Here is a 22,128-nt window from a genome sequence, read left to right on the forward strand (position 1 = left end):
GGCTGCATCGTCCTCACCTGAGATACTGCGTCGCCCATCCCACCAACAGAGGACCGTGGAGCTAGCAGAAGGCGGGAGGGAAGGCGCAGCCTGGGCGATGTCCTCGCATCGCCTGCCATTGTGTGCAGCTATTTCACAGGCTGCAGTCCCATTTGAGTGACTTTCTCTCTCTGCAAAAACTAAGGGCATCAAAACACTTCTGAAGCCCAGGCTGCCGTTCACAGCCCCGTCTTTTTACTGCTCTTCCCAGGAACCCGCTTGTCTTCCTTAAGTGGGACTTGCTATTCTCATCCCTGTTCTTTCTTCCACACTCGGGCTGTAGAGGAGCAAACCCTGCCTCGACTGACCCGCCACTGCCTTTCCCAATCCAGTCTTCCTGAGGGAAGCCGTCCCTGGGTGACCTGTTCTCCTAGGCCTGCTCTCCGCCCATCTCCACTTTGAACCGGTTGGTTGCAACATTGGTTTGTGAATGAACTGTGGGGTCATTGGCCCCTTCCTGTCATCTAGTACCATCCACACCGCCTGTCAATTGCTCGACCCTCAGAGTTCATTTCAAACAAGGATAACATTTTGAAATATAGATGGTCTCAGCCAAAAATAAGTTAACTGGTAAACAAATACATTCCAGTGCTCCAATGTGGGGACATGGGCACTCGAGACAACCAAAAGACAAGTCTGCAAGTGCCGTAATGGTAACAGGGGAGTCAGGAGAGGAGGAGGAGCTGGCAGGGATGGAACTGAAGCCAGGCTTGCAAGAACGGTGCCATTTAGTTTCCATGAAATAAAAATGCAGATGTGTTTTTGCGGTCTGCCACGTACTAGGTCCTATCTCAATGTCGGGTCTGAATTTAGGGAAAGCAAAAGACTTGGCAAGTCCCGAGAAACCGTGTGCACCAGCATGGTGGTTTCAAGTGCAGACCATGTGTGGTGAGATTTCAGAGAGATAGGGACACGTGTGGTGTTGAGCTCAGTGCTTGCTGCAGTCCGAGCTCAGAAGATGTTCACCCCCAGCACTGCGAGCAAAGGCAGCAGGTGGGCGCAGGGCTCAGAGGAGGGCAGGTGCCATGAGGAGGGCCACCTGGAGAGAGGACGGTCCTCCAAGGCACGGTCCTCCAGTTGACTTGTTTTACCATGGCTGTCCTAAGGCATGTTTTAAGAAGTAAGGAGGAAGACATGCTGACCCAACACCAGAAGTATGGCCAGGTGGCCTCTCGTCAGGGAAATGAGTGAGGTCTGTCCAGTGGGAGTTATTCCACAGTGTTCAAGGGACAAGAGCGCTGTGTGTGACTACCCAGAGCTCTTCAAAGTAGGAACTTCGTCCTCTAAAGCAGAAGAGGTTTTTTTTCTTCCTCTTCTGTGGTTTTACATAGCAAATGAGTGACAATCTCCACTTAGACAAAGTGAGACGTCAGGCATTGAGGAGGGAGTGTGGCCTGTGTTTCTGGTCCCCGCTCCGTCAGCCCTTTCATTTTACTCTTATCACGCTTTCCAGAAAGTTTGCTGGCTGGGAGAGTCTTCTTGACGATTTCCCATGTGTCACATAGCTCCGTAGAATTCAGCTTCTGAGAACCAGCCAGAAGCATGCAGTGACATTGCATCATCTGCCTCTGAAGCCAGAGACAGCAGTGGAGTGCAGCAGAGCCGTTTTGCATCACCGACATGAGGGGAACTGGCATCAGGGATGGAGCGCCCAAGGTGAGCTGTGGGATCTGCATGCGGGGGGCAGGGAGCCGCAATGGCTGAGGATGCGACTGCTCTTAGTTCTGAGTGTCTGATGAAGGAAGGCGGAGGATGAGTGCTAATAGCGTGTAGGTTTGAGATGGGAAAGCTGAGCATACGTGTAACTGTGGGGACACACGAGCTGTGAAGCTGCCTAGTGGTTGGCTTCCAAGGTGGGTGGACGTGACTTTCCAGTAGAGATCAGCTTACACTCTGGCCGACAGTCCATCACGTTGTCCAATCCCTGTCTGGTGAACTTATTAAGCAAGATGCCAGCCTCTGCCTCAGTGTGCCCCAATCTCTTCTTCCTCTGGACCCTCAAGACGCTGTGTCGCTCACAGGTGTCCTGGCTCATCTCTGTGCTCACTTCCCAAGAGCAGAACCCAGACTCAGCCTCCTTGTCGAGGGCACGCGGGAATCCGTGTGCCATCTTCAGGGTAGTTTGGGTCTTGGGGAGCCACATGGGACACTCACACAGACATTGAGTCTGCTGTGAATCAAAAAAGATTCCCTGTTTAGAAAGTTCAAGTGGCCACCAGGAATATATGCTAAAACACAGCAAAGTCAAGCTTGGGTTGACTTCTTTTTTTTTTTTTATCTCACTACATCCTTTTAACATGTTAAGTAGAACAGGAAAATAAGAAATGAAACAATTACTAAGTAGGGAGCACCGAACGTTATATATTCTTGGAATAGTAATGTCAGTGGTGACTGAGCAGCTTGTGATACCCTCTTACATACGTTATATGTAAATATCTAAGCTAATGCGGGATTTTGTCCTCAGCTATTGACTTTGAAGTTTTCAAAGCATTGGGAAAGTGGAGTGGGGAGCAATTCAGCAGATCCCTGCGTGTCCTTTACCAGATTCCTCGGTTCCTGGCACTGTCTTCCTTTTGTGCATCTATTTGTATATATTTAGACATAGGCGCAAACTTCGTTGTGTTGTTGTCGTTGTTAGACCATTTGAAAATACGTGGCAGGTACAATGGCATTCCACCCTGAAAGACCTGCGTGTCTCCTAGCACAAGGTCATTCTGCAGAACCAGGCACCATCTTCCCACCCAGGAACATCACCTCAATTTCTTAATGCCATTTGGACATTCGATTCACATTTTCCAAAACTATCCTTTTTGCTTTTTTGGATCTTGTTGGTTTGTGTGTTCATTTGTTTTTCCACCCTACCATTCATTCTGGGATTACACCTCGTAATCTCAGCTATCCTTAATCTAGAATAATCCGCTCCCTGTTTTTTCAAAACATCAACATTTCTGAATAGCCTAGACTTTTTATGACTTAGACTTCTTTTTATTTATGTGCCACTTATTCTACCTAAATAATATAGAAGGCACTTTAAATTTGTAAATAACACTCATCTGTGCAGATAACAGAATGGCTATTCCCAGCATGCCCGTGAAGCCTGCTCTTCGTGTTATGCAGGTGAGAAGAGCTAGCCTTCACCCGTCGTCCATACGCCAGGCCCTGCTGAGTCTCCACTTGAGTTTTGCTGTGTCCCCAGCAGCCTTTCCACCAAGCAGAGATACTATTCTCATCCCCATGTCACGGATGAGGAAACAGCTGTTGCCTTGCCCGAGACCAGCCAGCGCCAGGGGACTGCAGGATCAGGCCCAGCAGCCCACACCTCCACACTGGGCCTTGGCTGCTCACAGCATTCTGACCCTCAGACTCAGGGTCAGCCAACTTTCCCTGTGAAAAGTCAGATCATATTTTTTCTTTGTGAGCCACATATGATCTCTGTTGCACATTCTCCTTTGTTTTTATAGTGATTTTAAAACCATAAAATCATTGTAAACGCAGGTATCCATTGTCTAGAATTAGTGGTCAGGCCGGTTTGCCAACCCAGGTCATCTCGGTCATGCAGGCGACCTTCCCAGGTACACGGCACCAGCTCAAGATCTAGGCGACTCAGTTTCCTCAGATCCTTGAGTGTCCCTATCAACACACATGCGAGACGATACTTTTTTTCTTAGCCTTTTTTTTTTTTAAACACAGGTAGGAGAGGTAAATAAACAGCCATCAACTTCTTGCCTTTTACAACTAACAGTTAAAGGTAAACATAACGTTCACAATGGGTAATATTAGCAAACAGTACACATAGCAAACCTGACGTCTCCTCATTGGCTTATACGGTTCTAGTCAGCTGGCTGCACTTGCAAATCCATTCAAGAAATGCTAGAAAGTCACTTCCAAAACACAAGGTGAAGCAGGAGGATCGCCGGTCTGGAGGCAGCCTGAGTAGCTTAGCAAGACCTTGTCTCAAAATAAAGCAAAAGTGAAAAAGAGCTGAGGATGCAGGTCAGTGGCAGAGCATTTGCCTAGCATGTGTGAAGCCCCGGGTTCCTTCCCTAGTGCCTCAAAAACAAAGTGCACGAGTGATTTTATCGCTTTTACACTTGAGTCCTTGTTTTTAAATTTTGGGTGGTTTCAAAACTGCCTTATTAAGAAAACAGCGTCTGCACACACTTTGGTGACTGAGTCCCACTTGTTGCCAACTGCGCGCGCGCGTGTGTGCGTGTGTGTGTGTGTGTGTGTGTGTGTGTTTGTGTGTGTGTGTGTGTGTGGTGCAGTTTGTGCCTGCTTGCCATCAGAGGTGATTTGAAGTTAGTAACTTTGTACACAGTCCTTTGTCCCCGAAAACATTTTTTTCCTCTGGGGTCAATGTCCAGGGCTTGAAGTAGGACGACTGAGTCAACTAAGCCCTGGCATTCGTTATCTGTGGCTCTCCAGGAATTTCTGGAATTCCATTCAGCTTTGAACTTCCTTTCCCCACAGCCAACAGTTTCCCTTTGTGAAGACAGCTGTGTGCTTGCTGTCTTCTGAAGGCAGCTTTCAAACATGGGCCTTGTTCGTGTGAGCGAAGAACCTCTGGCCCAGCGTTCATCTCTAAGGACATTGAGCTGTGCTTGACATTCTGGGTTCTGCCTCAGTGAGAGGGCGGGTATCCTTGGGTCCTCTCCCATCTCCACTCTGATTGAATGGTTTTAGATGCACTCAAGGAAGATCAAAGCCTAGACTTAGACTTTAAAAGCAAGCCTTCCACAGCCTCAGGGTTGGTTCACGCGTGGCAGAGTATGCGGGCCTCCAGGGCCGGGCAGGGACTTTGGCCTGCCCGGTACTTCCAGCCAGAAAGCTTGGCAAGGATTCCTTTGTAAGTGCCTCCATCACTGGGTTTTGGGTGGTGAGCAAGGTATTTCCAACCCCTTCTGTCAAAGAGGGCCAGTGGGATCATGCGCAGACAGGTCACCATGGCCCGGCCCACAGGCCCTGGAGACCCACTCCCACCCACTCTCCCACCGTGGTCCCTTCCCCTTCTCCCCTGCTGAGCCTGCCTGTCCTCACCGATCACGTGGGTCCTTCCCTCCATCCTCAGCCCACCCAGAAGTGGGAGGCCTATTCAGTCCAGTCTCTGGTGCCTAGAGCAAAGCCTGCACACAGTAGGTGCTCAAAAGATGACTTGGGTTGAGTGTGAATGAACAGGACGACCCAGGGAGTGCAGTTGTCACCCTTGTGATGCAGCCACCAGGACAGAGTCAAGGAGAGGACTGGTACTTCCTGGCTGTCGCATCTGGGACAGAGGCCAACCCAGAATCAGCTCTTCAACCCACTCTGGCCCCAGCTTGACTGACGCTCAGCCTTGACTCGAGAACCGGCCTCTGCCTTCTCCCACAGTCAGGTGTTGCTTTAGACTTGCACCACTGGACTAAAGTCAAGGTCACAGGGGCCCACGGCCTCCCTCCAACCTTGCCGGAACCTTCATCCTTCACCCATTTCACAAAGCAACAGGGCCCCATGCAACACCCAGCTGGAGAACAGCTCATCACCACCCACTGCTCAGCTGCTCACCAGCACACTGTGGGGCTGACCCTGCCGTGGAGTGGGAATGACAGTGAGCCAGTATGACAGGATGATGCCAGTGGTGCAGGGCACGTGCCATCCAGAGAACGAAACAGAGCAAGGATAGAAGCGAAGGCCACAGAGGCCACGGTGGAGACCCACATGATAGGAAGAGCTTTGGGGCCAAAGGAGCAGCCAGTGCAAAGGCCCTGAGTCGGAATGGATGCAGCGGAGTAGAGGATCCAGGAAGAGGCTGAAAGGGCTGGAGCCACAGGGAAGGGGGAAGTGGTCAGAAATGAGATGGGAGGGCAAGCAGAATCCCACGGACCCAGCTTGCTGTGTCACAGCTTTGAAGTGTGTTCTAACTGCAAAGGAAGCCACTGGCCCACTTGAGGCAGGAGATGACACAGTCTGGTTTGTTTTCGAAGGTGGCTCCAGCTGCCATGCAACGGACAGACTGTAGGTGGAAAGGGCAGTGGGTGGGAGGTGAGCCAGGAAGCTCAGTGGTGGGCGGTTCTCAGTGGGCATGGAGAAGAATCCTTTGTTCCATCTTATGTAAAAATAAAAATGTTCGCGTCTGAGACTCTCAGGGCATGTGAGCAGGGGAAGAGAAAAGCAGTCAACAGCTTACTGGGCATGCTGCATGCTGTCTAGGGAGACCCTGTGTCTTCTATTCATTCGGGGAACTCTGGGTGCCTGCTGTGTGCCAGGCACTGTCCTGTCACACAGGACGAAAGTCTGTGGTCCCCTTTCTCAATATTTAATGGACCGTGAGAGTTAATTTTAAAAATGTACTGCACGACTGTTATTGGCTGCACCGTGTCCAGTCACCTTCCGTCTCTGAACATTGTATCTTCTATGGAGCACACTTTTAAAATTGAGAGGGGGAGAAAAAGCTAAAGAGAAAGTCACCACTGACCCACAGCTTAAGAAGTCCACCCAGGGTCAGCTAGTCGAGGAGAGAAGCCACGTGATAATGGAATGGGGAAGCGACCACAGGGACATACCATGGTCATTTTGGAACTGCGATGACTAAGGGAGGAAATGACAGGGACCTGAAGGGGAAATCACTTAAAAAGGGGGGAAGGTGGAGGCTGGTCAAAAAGATGCCACTACGGGTGAGATTAGACTCGAACATGAGTTGCAGAAAGGGGAACTCGATTTTTCAGGAACCATTTCCAAATGTGCATTGCTCATGAACCATTGCTCAGAGGGGAGTCTCGTACACACACCCTTGAGAAGAAACAGTGTCCTCCCGCCCCTGGGACAATAGCCCCCTGGGAACCCCTCCAGTTGCGCCTGTGGACAGGTTAGCGAATGTAAAGTTCTGCTCTTTTTCTTTGAGGTGTTGCTTCTCCTTAGGATCAAGAGCAGCCCTGGTCCACATCCATGTCCTGGACAGCCAGCAGTCTGTCCCTCAGGGGAACAAAACCAAGGGAAGGAAGCAGTAGGGTGCCTCTCCCTTGGAGATGTTTGCTGTCCAGTTAACAAAAAGCGCTTTGTGGAATGTTGACTTTGGGTCAGGATTTGAACTTATCCCGGTTGAGACGGGAATTAAAACCTGAGTCGGTTACTAAGGGACTCTTCAGGGTGTTTGTACGCAGAGGCATTTCCCAGAGCGAGGGGTTCAACAGCCCCCAAGGAGCAGCAGTGCCAGTGACACGACCCTCTGACCTTACTCCTTGGTGGGTTGATCTGTGACCCCTTAGGGGCAACAAAAGAAATGTGCCCAAGGAGATGCCCTGAATTCACACCCACGCAGAGGGAGACAAAGAGATTCGGGTGCTCCTCACCTTCCCAGCACCCCTGAAATGACAGGGGCGTGAGGTTGCTAGACCTGCCACGCTCGGAAATCACAGACATCCATCGAGCTTTCTCTTAACTGCAGTCGGCATGATTGCTCCTGACCAGCAGATAATAGAGCTGCTGCGTTCCCGAGCCTGAACTCTCCTTTACAGTCAAAAAGAAAGAAAGAAAGAAAAGAAAAGAATGTAGGAAGGGGAAAAGGGGTTAGAAAGGAAAAGCACCTCTGGACTCCTCCTTGTAACCCCTTGATGGCTTTCACCACCAAAGAGGCAAGAGGAAGAGAAGCAGTGCAAACTGTAGGTCTTGCAGCTGGGCAGGAACTTGGAGCTCACCCCGTGAAGCCATCTCACCAGCAGACGAAGAACTCGAGGCTGAGAGAAGTTCTCAGTTACTTGCTCTCCTCTCCCCGTCAGCTGATGATGAGCTGACAGAATCCTCAACACTTACTTTGACTCACATTCCCCCCAAAACCTCAGTTTCCCAAACCAAATAAATGTCTTAAACAATAACATGGGAGTGCACATGCAAGGAATGGACTTGGAGGTGGTGGTGGAGAGGAAGGCTTTGAATAAATCCAGCAGGGTCCCTCCAGAATGCAGCCTGTCTGAGGTGGGCCCAGCTCGGGCCACATCCAAGAAAACCAACTCTGCCATGGCCTGGGAGACCTTTATTCTTATCTCACTCCTGAGTGAAGATCAAGGGAACCTGGTCACCCGTTCCCCCAGCACACCTTGTCAGCAGGTGCCTAATAAATAACTTCCGGGTCAGTGAAGTTCTGCAAACACAGTTTAGCCAGGTTCTCACGAGAAAGGGATGTGTACTCAAGCCCGGGACCTAGGCCAGACGCAGACCTACCAGAAAACCACAGCACTCAGGCATCAGGAAAGAAAATGTCTCATTTCCACTGATGGCTTTGGAATTTTTTTTCGGCCACAACCTCTTCCTCAAAGTCCCACTAGTAGGCAGAGCCTTCTCCACTTATGGAAGTCCCTGGGATGTGTGGCTTTTGCATCTGAACTGTCAGGAAGGATTCAAGACTGGATAGACCAGAGTTCCTGCTACTGTGGAGAAGCAGTTAAAGTCCGTACTCATTCCCAGAAGGTGCCACTTCGCAGGTGCTGGGAGAAGGAGGCCTCATCCTTTTAAGTTCCTTTTCTCCCCTTTCCCTCCTCACATCAAGTTCACCAAGCTTATTCACCTCTTTGGATGGATAAGCCAGCCACTGTGGCTCTTTGCATCTAATTGGAGGGCAGGGAGCCCAGGGGAATGCCACAAGCAAGCACCGTGTGCCCGGCCCCTCCATGGCTGCTGTCAGCCCAGAGCAACTGGCAAGGGCAGCTGCTGAAAGCACTGGGCACACACTTGCCGCCGGGCCCAGAGCCCTGCATTCTGCACACTCCACCGCAGGGAGATTTCCTTCCCGAGCCGATCGCTGCTGGGCTTTTCCAGGGTCTGGAGTAACCACCTTTGAAAAGCCTTTCTTTAGAGGATCAAGATGAAGGGGAACGTGAGTACGTGGTGCCCCACATCCTTTTCCTGCAGCTGCTGATAGCCAGGGACTCTGAGTCAGCTGCTTAACGGGTCCCTAAGTGTAAAGATGTTTTCCGAGTAACTTTTATTTTTTGAAAGCCATTGATGGTTGCTTCAGGGGTCCAGTTCTGAAGCCAGAAAAAAAAAAGAATCTATATTTTGTTTCTGCTAAATATTTTTAAAGCTTCCATGTTACTTTATATATAAAAATAGCAGGGGAAAGAATTTCAAAATCGCATTTCTATTAAAGGAGTGCAGGTCATTTTCTGCACCTTTTAGAGCTACTCCTTCAAGCACTTTCTGCTTCATCAAAAGTGGAACTGTGCCAGCGTGTCCCCAGCCTGTCGGTCAGATCGGTCCCCCTGGGTGCTGCTCCTCAGCGCTCTCCTGGGACTCCCTGGCTACAGCTATTATCACCACAGCTCCCTTGTGTTGTAGGATGCTGTGAGAAGTTACTTATCTGCCACCTCATTTTTAAAATTCCAAGTATTTCTGGTAATGAGGTGCCGCTGCCGGAGCAAAGCTGGGGGCTGCACAGCTCCATGACCTTATTCTCTCACCACATTAGCCGACGAGTCGCAGGGAAATCATTGCAAACTCTGGGGGCAAGTTCTGGTTATGAAATAAACCATTTGGCTATTTTAAGTGACTCTCGGTTCCCCGTAGTTCATGGAATTTTACTTTGAAGTAGAAATGTTGATGTGGAAAGCTACCGAGCTTCGTGATGGAAGAGAAGGGTTAGGAGGCAGCTCTGCACTTGGACAGTAAGGTTGAGGGGAAGTGATCGAAGAGAAGGGCAGAAGGAAGAGAGGCAAAGGGAAGACGGAACAGGAGGGAGGGAGGGGGGGGAATCAATGACAGGTGGGGCGAGAGAGGCGGTGGGGGCGGGGGGCTTGGCTGGCCTTCCCTTTCCAGAAGAGGCCTCCAGGAGGGGCAGGTAGGGGAATGGCTGTCCTCAGTGGCGTCCCCAGGGTCACATGCATGCAGCACACAGCAAGGCACATGCTAACCGGCCGTGGGTGACATGTTCTGCGGTGGGAACCCCTCCCGCCCTCCCAGATCCTGTGCGAGGCCCAACTGTTCTACAGCAGCTGGGGAGGGCTCAGGAGGGCGGGCGTGGCGAGGGCCATGAACCTCTGCGTTGCTTAGGGACTCATCTGATCCCTAGAAGGGGCAGCCTAGGAGGCTCTCCCAGCCCAGACTTGCTTCTGAGTCTCCGTGCCCCTACAGGCAGAGGTGGTCACTGCTGCCTTCTCTGTGTGCCTTGGCTCCGTGTCTGACTCCCAGTTGCTGGGGAGAGGTGAGCCCCAGAATCTGCTGGTTCTCAGGAACCGTTCAAGCACTTCAGCCTCTTCCAAGCTGTGCGCGGTACAGGTCGGCGGTCGGATGCGCCCCGCGTTGAGTGGTTGGCTAGTCCCTCAGCAGTTCAGGAAGGGTGACATCTTCCTCTGCAAAAAGCAAACTGCTTTTGGCTGAGACTGACCGGGAGCCAAGGGTCCCCTGTCATCTGTGGGAGCAGAAGCTGGGGAGGTAACGGCAAGCAGCTGCTTCAATTTAGTGCAGGAGTCACGCTCCTCCAACGGGACAGACTCCTTAAAAACTCAGTCTTGATACTCCAGTGGCAGAACCCCGTGCGGTGGCTCAAGAAATGCAAGCAAATGAGCACTGGCCAAAAGTGTTGTCCTCTAATCCCCAAATCTCTAGCTCCCAGACAGCTGCTGCCCTGTGCAGAGGGAGCCCTAGGACTCACGTAACCTTCCAGACTGTCACGGTACCTACGAGGGTACAGTGCATACGCACAGTCTCTCACCTCACTCTCAAAGTCTGTACTTTGGAGATCATTCTATCTCAGTTTGTCACCTCTACCTAGCTCTTCCCAGCAGCTGTATCACTTTCCATTGCACAAATGTGACATTTTATCAGGTCCCTGTCCTCCTGTCAGGAGGCACTTCTTGTCATCCATTCATCCAGTATCCATGGAGCTGTGCATGACATCAGTGCACTAAATGGTAAGGTGTGCCGACTTAAAGGGCAAACTCCAGAGTCGAAACTGCCTGTGCTCTGATCTTGACTTTGGTCCTTAGTTGCTGAGCTACTTTAGGTGACTTACTTACCCTCTCTGTGCTATAGCGTTCTCATCTATTTGATGAGATGTTAGTAACACTATGTGCTTCGTGGGGTTGAGAATATCGAGTGAGATAATCAGTGCTGGTTGTTCATCACAATGTCTGGCACAGTTGAAAACCCCAGAGCGATCCTCATTGGTGAGGTCATAGATAAGAAAATGAACACAGTTCCTAAGTAACGGGTGGAACTGACACGCGTGTGTACCTACAACAGCAAAGAGAATCCCCCCTCTGGTGGTTAATTATAGGAAAGTAACACTGGCTGGCACACGCAGTGAAAAGAAGTTTGTGTGACTGTCCCCGGCTTGCCAGTGGGGACCTGGCCAGGTCCTCCGTGCATGTCTCACCGCCCTTGTCTCTCCTGAGCTCACCTCTCAGAAATCCACCAAGGCAGCGCCACAGGTACCCGGCTTCCCCAGGCGCACCCTTCCCCCTGCCTTTCTTCCCTTTTTGGAGAATGTGGGTGGAAAATGAAGGCGGGGAGGGGTTTTTCTTAGGCCCTTGGAAACTTTCTCTTTCTTCTTCTCGTTGAACACGCTGTGCCCTTAAATCTTGGTGAAAAACGAACACTGGCCAGCCAAAGCCTCCACTTCGACCCTTCCTGGCCTGCCTTCGTGTTTACATGACGTGAAATACTTCCAAGCAACCCAGGGACCTTGTCTCTAAAGATGATCAGAGAGCGTCCTGGGCCGCCGCGGCTCTGCCGTTCTGAGTCTGAGCTCAGCTCCCTCGTAAGCAGACCATGCCCTGATCCGTGGAAATTCCTCTTGAACTTCAGCAATTCACATTTCCCACAGACACACCAAAGGATGTGTAATACTTCCAGCATAAAAACTTTAACAATGACACTCGGGGGAGAATGAAGATGTCCATCGTCTTCCTTTAAGACTAAGAATTCTTGAAAATAAGTCACGAGAAGGAAGCTGAAATGCTGAACGGGAACATGTTTCAAAGAAGGGTTTTAGTAAGCAGGGAAAAAATAAAGACCTTCCCGTTGACCTTGGAGGGCTACATCTTCGCTCGGGGCCGGGGCCAAAAGCCGCTGGCAGCCCGGGGTTCCTCACGCTCACCACATTGGTCCTTCGGGGCGCTTGCTTCCCACTGCCGTGGGCAGTGACCTCATCGTGTGACTTGTCCTCCCAGGAAACTGATGTTCTGGGCTATTTGGATGGAAACTGTGTCGTGACCTCTGCTCTTCCATCCCTTGGCCACTAGCTTCTTTTTGAGTCTTAGTGTTGCCCAGGCTGGTCTTGAACTCTTGGGCTCCCGTGGTCCTCCTGCCTCAGCCAAGTGGCAGGGACGACAGGCATGTGCCACCATGTCAGGCTTTTAGTTACAAACGTTTTGGTTTTGGAAGCCGGAGAGTTTGTGGGGGGCGGGGGGGGGGTCGTGAAAGATGAAATGAGGAGGAAGCAGGAAGGAGCCACGATGCCGTCTGACTCCTGTTCTGAGAACGAGGGAAGGAAGAGCCTCCTGCTGTGGCACTCTGGGCACAGACTGGGCGCCCCGGCAGTGAGCTTTGAAAGGCACCCCCCTGGCTATTGACTTTCAGTTTGCAAGGGAACCAGGGTGGGGCCGCTAAGACCACAGCCATGCGCTGGATTTGGCCACACGGTGCTTTACTTGGCCCCAGTAGTGATTGAAAATCTGCCAATGCATGCCGCAGTCTCCACCACTCCCCCATGTCTTCCAGCTGGCAGGCCTGATATAAATATTTCACTACATCCCCTACTGTCATTTGGGTTTGCTGCTCCTGTCTACGGAGATTCTTAAACAGGACCCTTCTAGATTTATATGCATCCAGAGTTAAGATTCAGCAGATTAGAAGAGAAAACAGACGTGGGCTCGGGGAGGAGGCTGTCTGGAATAAAGAGCTACAGCAGGCTCCAGTATCAGACAGACCTGGTGAATCTGCTCTGCTAGCTGCTGCTGTGTGCCCTTGGGCCAGTTGCTTAACCTCTCCTGGTCTCAGCTGCCACAGTAAAGCCAACAGAGCAAAATGTCCAGCCCTGCTTCTCCCAGCTCTGACAGTTTCTGCAGCTCTGTCCCTTCAATCAGTGGAAAGGATGGAAACAGAAACAGAAGGTGAAGCTGAGTGACAGGCAGGGCTCTTGGCGGATGCATGGACAATCACTAAGGAACAGGGCTCGCTGCCCGGAGAGGGGGTTCCCAGCCCAGGATGGGGACGATGGAGAAGTGTGACCTGAAGCGCTCTCTATGCGCTCCTCCAAGCTGGTTCTGCTAAGAACCGTGACTCTCCAGGTCACTGCAGGAAACGGAAAGGATGTGGACATCAGCTCCCTGCTTCTTACTTTCCCTCTCAGGCAGTGAGGCTCCTGTTGCTCCAAGGCTGCCCAGGGCCGCTGCAGCCCTTCACCTGAGCAGCCTGGGCCCACAGGCGTGGAGCCGCTGGCCGGGATGCCCCTCTCTGGCAGCCTGCTTGCTAGGTGACACCCAGCAACTAAATGTGAAGGGCGGCCACCGCAGAAAGCAAGGCCCTGATCCTGTCCTCTCTCCCAGCAGCCTGCTCAATTTTCAGTTCCTCCAACTCCCCCGCTCACACCCCACACTCTCGCCCCAGCCTTGGCACCGTCTCTTCCTCCGGCCTGACTGACCCCCGCCTTCATCTAACTCCTACTCACCCGCTAGAATCTTCCAGGGCCACTCTCGAAGGGAAACTTTCCCGAAGCCCCCGCCCACCTCTACTTCCCAACCTCAGTCACAGTTAGTTATTCACGACTTCCTATATTTTCTTTCCATTACTCTTAGAGAAGCAGAAACCTCATAGGAATTTCTGTGAAGACAGTAAGGGAATTCCCTCCCTTCCTACCCCACAGACACTAGCTGAGATCAGGAACGGCCCTGCTCCCCACAGCCTCTCCGGAGCACTGGCAGAGAGCAGATGCTCCATGCCTAGATCTTGGCGACTGAGTGAGTGTGCGAGCGAGTGTATGAGTGCCCAGCTTCCCAGAGGTCCTCGTCCTGGCTGAGATCACACCTGCCTCTGCACACTGAGTGTGGATCGGCACACTGCATCCTGGGACCCCTGGGGTCCCCCGCAAACATCACCCTGATTCTTCACCTTCGATGCCCAAGCCCCTCCTCCTTTTTCCCTGAACACTTATTGGTTTTCCTTCCCCTCTCCCAGCTGTGGTATGAGCGTGGGGAAAATGTCCTTTTTGAAAATCAGTTAAGAACGTTTCTTCCATTGCATTCTGAATGCCTGTGCACCCACAGGGAACAAACATATAAATATATGTCCTCTTAAATATGCATGCAAACGTGTCCAACCCGCCAGCCTATCGGTGAGCACCTTGCGAGTTGGCCTCAGCCACCACTGTGATGATCATCCCGGGGGACCGCCCATGTGACTAGATGCAGTGTGCCAGTCCACACTCAGCGCAGGGAGGAAGGTACCATCTCAGCCAGGACTGGGCAACCTGGGAAGCCAGGCACTTGTCCATTCATTCACTCAATCACCAGGATGCTAGGCATGGAGCATCCTTAGCTGTGGCCATCCAGCGTCTCCACCCATCGCCTGTAACGCCTGTGCTCTGCCCGTGGATGTGCACTGCTGCTGGCATCCACGGGACAAGAGCCTGACCGGCTCCTGCTGGGTCATATCCCCAATGCCAGATGCTCAGCATCCAGGAACCTTGCCTGGCGAGGTGGTCCAGCAGCCTCTGTAGGATGCAGCCCTTGAGCTGAGACCTGAAGGAGGAGGCGCCAGTCATGCAGAGATCTGGTGGAAGAGTGTTCTGGGCAGATGTGCAGCCAGAGCAAGGTCCTGCAGTGGCAGCATTCTAGAAAGATCGGGGAACAGTGTTGCTGGAAAGAAATCAGTCAGGTCATGCAGACCTCGAGCCACACCGGAGAGCTCCAGTTTTGCTCTAAGCAACTTGAGGTTCTTAAACAAGAGAGCGACATGATCAATTTATGTGTCTGAAATAGCATTCTGGCTAGCGTCTGGAGAAAGGTTTGGGAGGGGAAGGGGCAAGAATGGATGTGAAGAGACCAGTTACAGTCCAAGTGACCTTGGAGAAGTCACTAGATCTCAGTTTACTCATCTGTAAAAGAGATGGGAAAGGATATGCCGAGGCTTCTGCGAGTTCCCGATAGAATGAATCAGTGCATCCAACAGATCGTGGTGCCCCTTCTGCGTGGCTCGCCATCTCCCGCCTTTCCAGGTGAGCAACTCCCCGCAAAATTTCCACGTGTAACAGACCTTGATGCTCTCGGCTGCTAAAATTCTGAGACGTTATTAATCGACTGCTTGAGCTGTCCAGAGACACTCCTTGCCGATTATAAGGACATGCCATACAAAAGAGATTCATGTCATGGCCACACAATTAGGGTTTCCCTTTGCTGGGAGCTGACATTCTTTGAAGACGTGGCCTGCTGTCCCCAAGACAGCTGGCTGCCAATAGGAAGGACATCATCTCTAAAACCTAAGACTGCTGCTGTCCATCTTGGACAGCTGCGGGTGTCTGAGGGGGTGGGCGAAAATAAGAGCCCATTGTTCTCTGGAAGAACTCCCTGCCTTTTACAAGGGCGATCCCACCCGTGAGCGCCTGCCAGCCTGGAGCCTGCAGAGCAGTCCTGCCCTTGTTTCTAGATGGAGGCAAGCACTTTTGGATGAGGGCTGCCCTTTCCAGGCTACTTTGAATGCATTTGATGGAGATTGGGATGACTGGCTGGAAATTGTGTTGCTGTTTTCTTTTCCTTCCCCATGCAGACAGTTGAAGTATAATTGTCAAAAAGGTAAAATCATGCTGGGTGTGGTGACACGCAACACCACGGAACTCGGGAGGCTGAAGCAGGAGGTTCTCGGGGTTCAAAGCCAGCCCCAGCAACTTAGGGAGACCTGAGCAACTTAGCAAGACCCTGCCTCAAAATAAAATATAAAAAAGGAATGGATGTGGTTCAGTATTTAAGCATCCTGGAGTTCAATCCTGGTACCAAAAAAAAAAAAAAAAAAAAAAAAGGAAAAAGGTAAAATCATGACCCTCTTGCATATATAAAATGAACTTATGTTAAAGATTTTAATCAATCGATTAATTGAGGGAACCATTTAGACCTTAAGACCAGGTTGAAGATCCTTGAGGAGTTAGGTGTTCACAGGTGATTTAATTAAGAAATGTTAGAATTTGCAGAGCTATTTCTAAAAATAAGTCCTACAAGGTAAGAAAATGTAGTCTTTCAGATCATCTTTCCTTATGGGTCAGAAATCACTAGCCTCTTGAACTGGAAAGAAATCTACAAAGTAGCGTGTGATTTGATGACTCTGGACACTGTAGGTTCGGAAACTCTGCTCCCTTCAATGTGTCCTCTGCTCCAAGCTGCGCACCCTCCTTCATGTATTACCACTCAACACGTTCAGGGCAGGGACTCGGTGTGCACACTCCCTGGGACTGCGGGCTGGCCTCTGGATGTCTTGATGCTCACTCTTTCTGAAGGTCACCCAGAGGGTGGGCAGAGAGAGGGTCAAAGAAAGCTTCCTTCCTCCCCTGCCCCAGGGGCTTTTGTGTGGGTGCTGTAGCTTTTGGCCTCTTAAAGTCTTGAAGCCAGGGGCACCCCACCCCTCAGCCCTGTCCATCCATCAACTTGACCAGTAGCTGATGAACGCTTCCTAGGGGCCCTGGGGATACAGCTGGAAACAAGGCAGGCGCAGACCCTGCTGGCCTGGAGCTCATGTCCAGGGGGTCAGGCACAAATGAAGATTGGCCACCCAGTGAGTTAGATGCAAATTTGATAAGAACAGGCAGGGAGATAATGTGTAAAGAAAAAAAGAGGTGGGAGATAGAATTACAGAAGGTGTCAGGGAACCGTTTTTCCTGAGAAAGTGACACTAAGGATGTGTGCAATTTTACTGGGTGACTGCAATGGAGGGAACAGCGTGTGTGAGGTTCTCAAACCCCCAGAAGAGGGGTGCGCATGGATGACCAGTGAGGAAGCAAGACCCAGGGGGCCGGAGGCGTGGGCAGGTGCCAGCTCCCACGGGTCTCCAAGGGTTGCAGACTTCCGGTTTTCATCCCACAGGCCCTGGGGAGCCACTGAGGAGTAGCAGAGATCTGTTTCTGGAAACCCAAAGTCTGGGACGGGGCCATACACAGTAAATATTCAACAGATGTTTGTTGAGCCCACGGAGGGACAAGCGGTGACATGGGGCGGGCAGTCAGTGTTCGGTAGCTCTAACTCAGTTCCCAACCCTGTGAACCCACTGACTCCCACAAGTGAAAAAGTTCTCTCGTTCCTCTGTTGACGATTTCTGGTTCACCAAGATACAGAAAGAAAATGTCCATAGTACGAATGGCCTCTCACAGTGCATGTGCCCAGAGCTCTTTAGGAAGTTTGCCCTTCTTGCAAAAATGAGTTAAAGGGGAGCACCGAGGAGGTGACCACCTTCTGATTGCACAGAAGCTGCCCACCCGTGGGGCCAGAGAAGGCTGCAGCAGATTCTGCAGTCTGAGTCTGTTTCCAAGACAGGTTAAGACACCCTCCAAATTTCCTTGGCAATTTCAAACAAAGGTCCCATCCGACAGAGCCGATGCCCGGCTAGATTGGGGTGCAAGGAAATGAGCAGCAACACAGCCAGAGCTTCCACAAATTTAAAAAGGGCCACGAGGGTGTATTAGGGTCACTTGGCCTGGTCTCGGGGTATGCAAAACCTCCCCTGAAAATGTGCCATTTCACCTGAGACCCCAGGGACGGAAAGGGATTAGCCGGGCAAAGAACAAACAGAGCAATAGCCTCAGGGAGGAAGACGTGGCGAAAACAGGTGAAAGAACACCAGGTTCTGCTGGTGCGGTGCAGGCTGGCAATGGTAGTAACGGCGAATCCTTCCGCCCCGCGTCCGCAGGCACTACTGGCCAGAGCGCTTTATGACAACCATCCCGACTGCTCCGATGAGCTGGGTTTCTCCCGAGGAGACATCTTGACCATTCTGGAGCAAAATGTGCCGGAAAGCGAGGGCTGGTGGAAGTGCCGGCTGCACGGGAGGCAGGGCCTGGCCCCTGCCAACCGCCTCCAGATCCTCACCGAAGCCCCGGCGGATGGATCCTGTGCCCCCTTGCCAGGAGAAAGGAGCTCAGGGGAGACCTGCCAGGTGCCCACGCTGCTGCACCCTGCACGCCCAGGCCCTGTGTACGAGCCCATGAGGAGCTGGGTGGAGGGACCCCTGCCACCTGCTGCCCAAGCCTATGAATTCCCTGTCCCAGCCCCCAGCGCCAGAATCATCTGTGAAAAGACTGTGAGCTTTCCAAAACAGGTAAGACCACTTCCAAATAAGAGAGATGGGGGCGGGGCTTCAGAATCCCTCAAGTTGCCGCTGTCCATTTCACGGAGTGTGCCAGAGGGGACCTAGGTCAAAGGAGCTGTGTGCGAGACCCAGGCCCCACCCCCTTGTCACTCATACACTAGGCAGCGTGGGATTGGCCAGCTCTCCAAGACTGGCCGCGCTGCAGAAAACGGAAGGCTTAGTGCCACTGTGCATGAAGCACTGTGGACATTCATGGCCCCTTGACATCTGGCATCACTGGGACCTCCCGTGATGCCGGCGGGCCTGGATTTCCACCACGTCCAAGACAAGTCACCTATTACATTTAAAATGAATATTCCCTTCCACTTGGAAATATTGCTTCTAGAATTGCTACAGGAGCGCACAGGAAGGCAAATGCAGATAGGAATGAGGAGGCCTGGCCTTCCAGGATCATTGGTATTAGAGGAGAACATCCTAAATGTTAGTGTGCGGGAGGGTTAGTGTGTGATCACCACAGTGCACTACTATGCAGTGGTTAAAAAACAAGAGATGAGGCATTTCTATGAGGTGTTTATAAATAAATAAATGATAGTAATAATGATTAATAATAGAGAGGAGGAAGAAAGAGCCATATGATCAAAGACCAAACAAACAAAGCCTCAAAGAAAGCATCTTGGGTGGGTGTGCAGGTGCTCCGTGATCCGAGCCCCTTCTCTGCCCACATGTAGGAAGGACCCAGAAGCACACCAGGCTACCCTCGGGAGGTGGAATTGGCTTAGGAGACGTGAAGGGACTTTTACTCCTTTCTCTCCCCAGCACCTGGCACCAAGCCTCGCAGAGGGTGCATCCCCCCATCAGTATTTGATGAGTCAGCAGATTAGGGAGTTAATGTGCACGATCTACTGAACATGGGAGACATCCATAACTTTTATAATATCAGCTTTTTAAAAAGTAGAGGAAAAGGAGCATTTAGTAAATGCAGAGAGAAAACTGTATTTTAAAATGAGGAGAGGAACGCGAGGCCTGGCGGTGATGAAGTGGGGGAGCGCAGAGTGTGCTGGCATCACTCAGTGGCTGAGGACACGTCCTGCCATGATGCTTGGCTTTCAGCTCCACGGACACCTCCCGCCTGACCTCAGCTCTGGCAGGGGTCTTGGCAAGGTCTGTGTCCTGGAAAAGGCCACTTTACTGACCTGCGTGCACAGGGGACCCCAGGAAGGTGCCACACACCTCTTGGGCCTCCTCCACGTCAGCCTTGGAGGCTGCCTGCAAATGAGAAGGGGTTGATGCTTCAGAAGTTTCAAATACTTCAGATTTTCCAAGCCCCTGCAGCAAGGCCCAGAACCAGACAGCTGTTGCTCAGAACAGCTGCTGTTCACAGGCGCTGACTCCAGGCGCCAGGAGGAAGCTGGCTGAGCCTTTGGAAGCGGTGCTTGGGGTGCACGTTACCTCGCTTTTCTGGAACAACTGGCTGCGTCTCAGCCTGGCATCTCAGCAGCTGTCAGAGCAGCTGAGCAGAGTGGGGCCTATTGATATTAATTTGAAATTCTTTCCAAAACCAATGAAGAAAAAAAAAAAAAAAAATTCAGGGGCCATTGTCCCCTCTCCCTAAAAGGAAAACAGAAACAAAGCCCACCTTTGGCCAAGCGCTCCAGCACCCAGCACAGGACCTGGCCTCTACCGGGCGCTCGGGAAACTTTTGTAAGTTGAATGAAGTGACCCTACTCAATAGAAAGTTTTGGAAGTGCCACTCACTGCCAGCTTCAAATCATGTCCTCCTGGTCAGGGCTGTAAGACTGGTCCTTCCATGAAACCTGTCAACCGTTTCCATGAAGCATGTCTCCATGCCCCTGTGGCAAGGAGAAGCCACAGCCACCCAGGGGAATTCAGGGCCTCTTTGCCACTGAGCAGGGCTCAGCAGGTGGCCACAGTGAACCACTGGGGAATTTTCCCGCTCCCCCCGCCCCCTTTTAGCTCCCAACCTGACCGTCCCGGCTACATTCTTGCCCTTCTGTGTGTCGTGTGTCACCTAGAGGTCTGGCTTCCTGTGCAGCTGCTGTCACTCAGAACTTGACAAACCCCCTGTGCTTCTCTGACCTCCTCTGTGTCAGGAGAGGTCAGAGGACGGTTTCTGCAGCCATTCTAACTATCTTCGCATCCCCTCTGCTCTGAAAAGGATGGAGCTAGCTAATCAGTTGAGGATTTTCCCTCCCTTCCCCTGCCCTGTCAGGTAACTTAGTCTTTAACCCTGATGCTACCCAGGGAAATATGTGTTGTTCCAAGTGGAAGCAGACATGGGTGGAACTGGGCACATCTGAGCCACTGGCTTCAAGCCATCTCCAGCGGAGAGCTCAAGGGCTTGGGCCACCACCTAGGCGAGTCATTCATGGGCTTGCTTTATACTTGTGTTGACCATCTCTAGAGTCAGAGTGGCCCAAGGTTGAAATCCAAGGTGGTGGAAATGTGTCACTATCCTTGAGTTGTCCTGAGAGGCATCTATGCATCATAATCAGACATCCCCAGAGCTGGAAAAGATCTTTGAGGACCTTTGTATTAGATCAGCTCTTCATTTTACAGATGAGGAAACTGATCCCAGGAAAGTGAAACTGCCCATCCAGCTCAGGGCACCTGGGGACACAGAGCTGGCACTAAAGTTTCTTAGCCGTCTCTGTGCCCCAATGGCGGAGCCCCTGTCCTCAGCATCCTGGCTCCCCATGATCTCCTTTCATCTGGCTGTAGCTGAAGCTACTCTTTCCATTTAACTTTATGTTAAGATTTGCCTTCAAATCCTAAGGACATAACTCAGTCACTAGGATCGACCAAGAAATGGAAAAGAACCAGCACCCAGAACCTTGAGGAGCTTTCTCCCTGCCACTTCCCCTGGATCACCACCATCCTGAGCTTTGCTGTACTTTTTGTTCCAACTTCCTTCATACAATATATAGGCCTGACTTTAAAAAAAAAAAAAAAAGAAACTATTTGATTTTGGTTTGAATTCCCAGAGGGGACTCTTTAGTATTTCAGCAAAGGACCAAATTTCCTCACGAAATTACTCTCTGAGACCCGCTAGTTCCTGAACTGGAATTCCCCCTGCCTCTCCAAGCCTTTCGAAATCATGTTTCTCAGACATGCTCCTAAACTGATTGCTATCTGGAACCTATGTTTTCCAAGAAATGCATGGCATTTTTGAGTCGCATCCTTCCATCTGAAATGTCACTTGCAGGAAAGTCCTTCCTGTGTGTGTGTGCTCTTGCAAATGTGTGTTGACCCATGACATGGGCCATATGAATAAAATGGGGCAGAAGTCCTGGGGGAGTAGTGGATGAGGGAACTGCATTTGGAAAGGGTCGGAAGTGTGAGAGAGCCAGGGCTGCTGGGTAAAAGTGGCCAGGAGGGAGGAGGTGCAGAAGTGACAGCAGATGGTGATGGACACTCCCGTGTGGTCCCTAGACTTGGACAGTGCATGGCCTCTCTGTCCTAGTGAGGACATTGGGTTCCCAATGGGGACCATTGAGGATTTGTGCTGGATCAATCAGCCTGAGACCACCAGGGAAACAACCAGGTTTATTAATTGAAATGAGGAAATTTTCAGAGTGAGGACCCTCTGGGCATCTCACAGAGGAAAAGCCTGTCTAGTTATAGGCTTGGGGAAAGGTGGGATTTAGGTGAAATAGAATCGTAGGTGTTTCATGCTAGGTTCAGAGGGCTTAGCACCAGCCGGCTGCAAGGTCTTTCCTTGGAACCGTAAAGTAGACAGAGGCGTAACACTGGGGCTGAATTCCCCTTACCTGAAGCACGGCACAACCGATTCTGCTTCCTGGGTATGTAACTCAGCCC

The 22,128-nt window shown here is 51.4% G+C and overlaps 1 protein-coding gene across 4 annotated transcripts in view; it reads left to right on the top strand.

Moving 5' to 3' along the window:
• Nucleotides 1–652: 652 nt before the first annotated feature.
• The window catches only part of CASS4 (Cas scaffold protein family member 4), a 33,251-nt gene continuing 11,775 nt past the window's right edge, over nucleotides 653–22,128 (top strand). Inside the window, exons 1-3 of one of the 4 annotated variants that reach the window (XM_079129430.1) lie at nucleotides 653–673; nucleotides 1,493–1,695; nucleotides 17,893–18,300. In XM_079129430.1, the coding sequence (XP_078985556.1) occupies nucleotides 1,660–1,695; nucleotides 17,893–18,300 (444 nt within the window). In that variant the 5' untranslated portion in view covers nucleotides 653–673; nucleotides 1,493–1,659. The other 3 variants (XM_079129429.1, XM_079129428.1, XM_079129431.1) reach the window with 3 other exon arrangements.

Source organism: Sciurus vulgaris (assembly GCF_902686455.1).
Source record: "Sciurus vulgaris genome assembly, chromosome: 2".
Taxonomy (NCBI): Eukaryota; Metazoa; Chordata; class Mammalia; order Rodentia; family Sciuridae; genus Sciurus; species Sciurus vulgaris.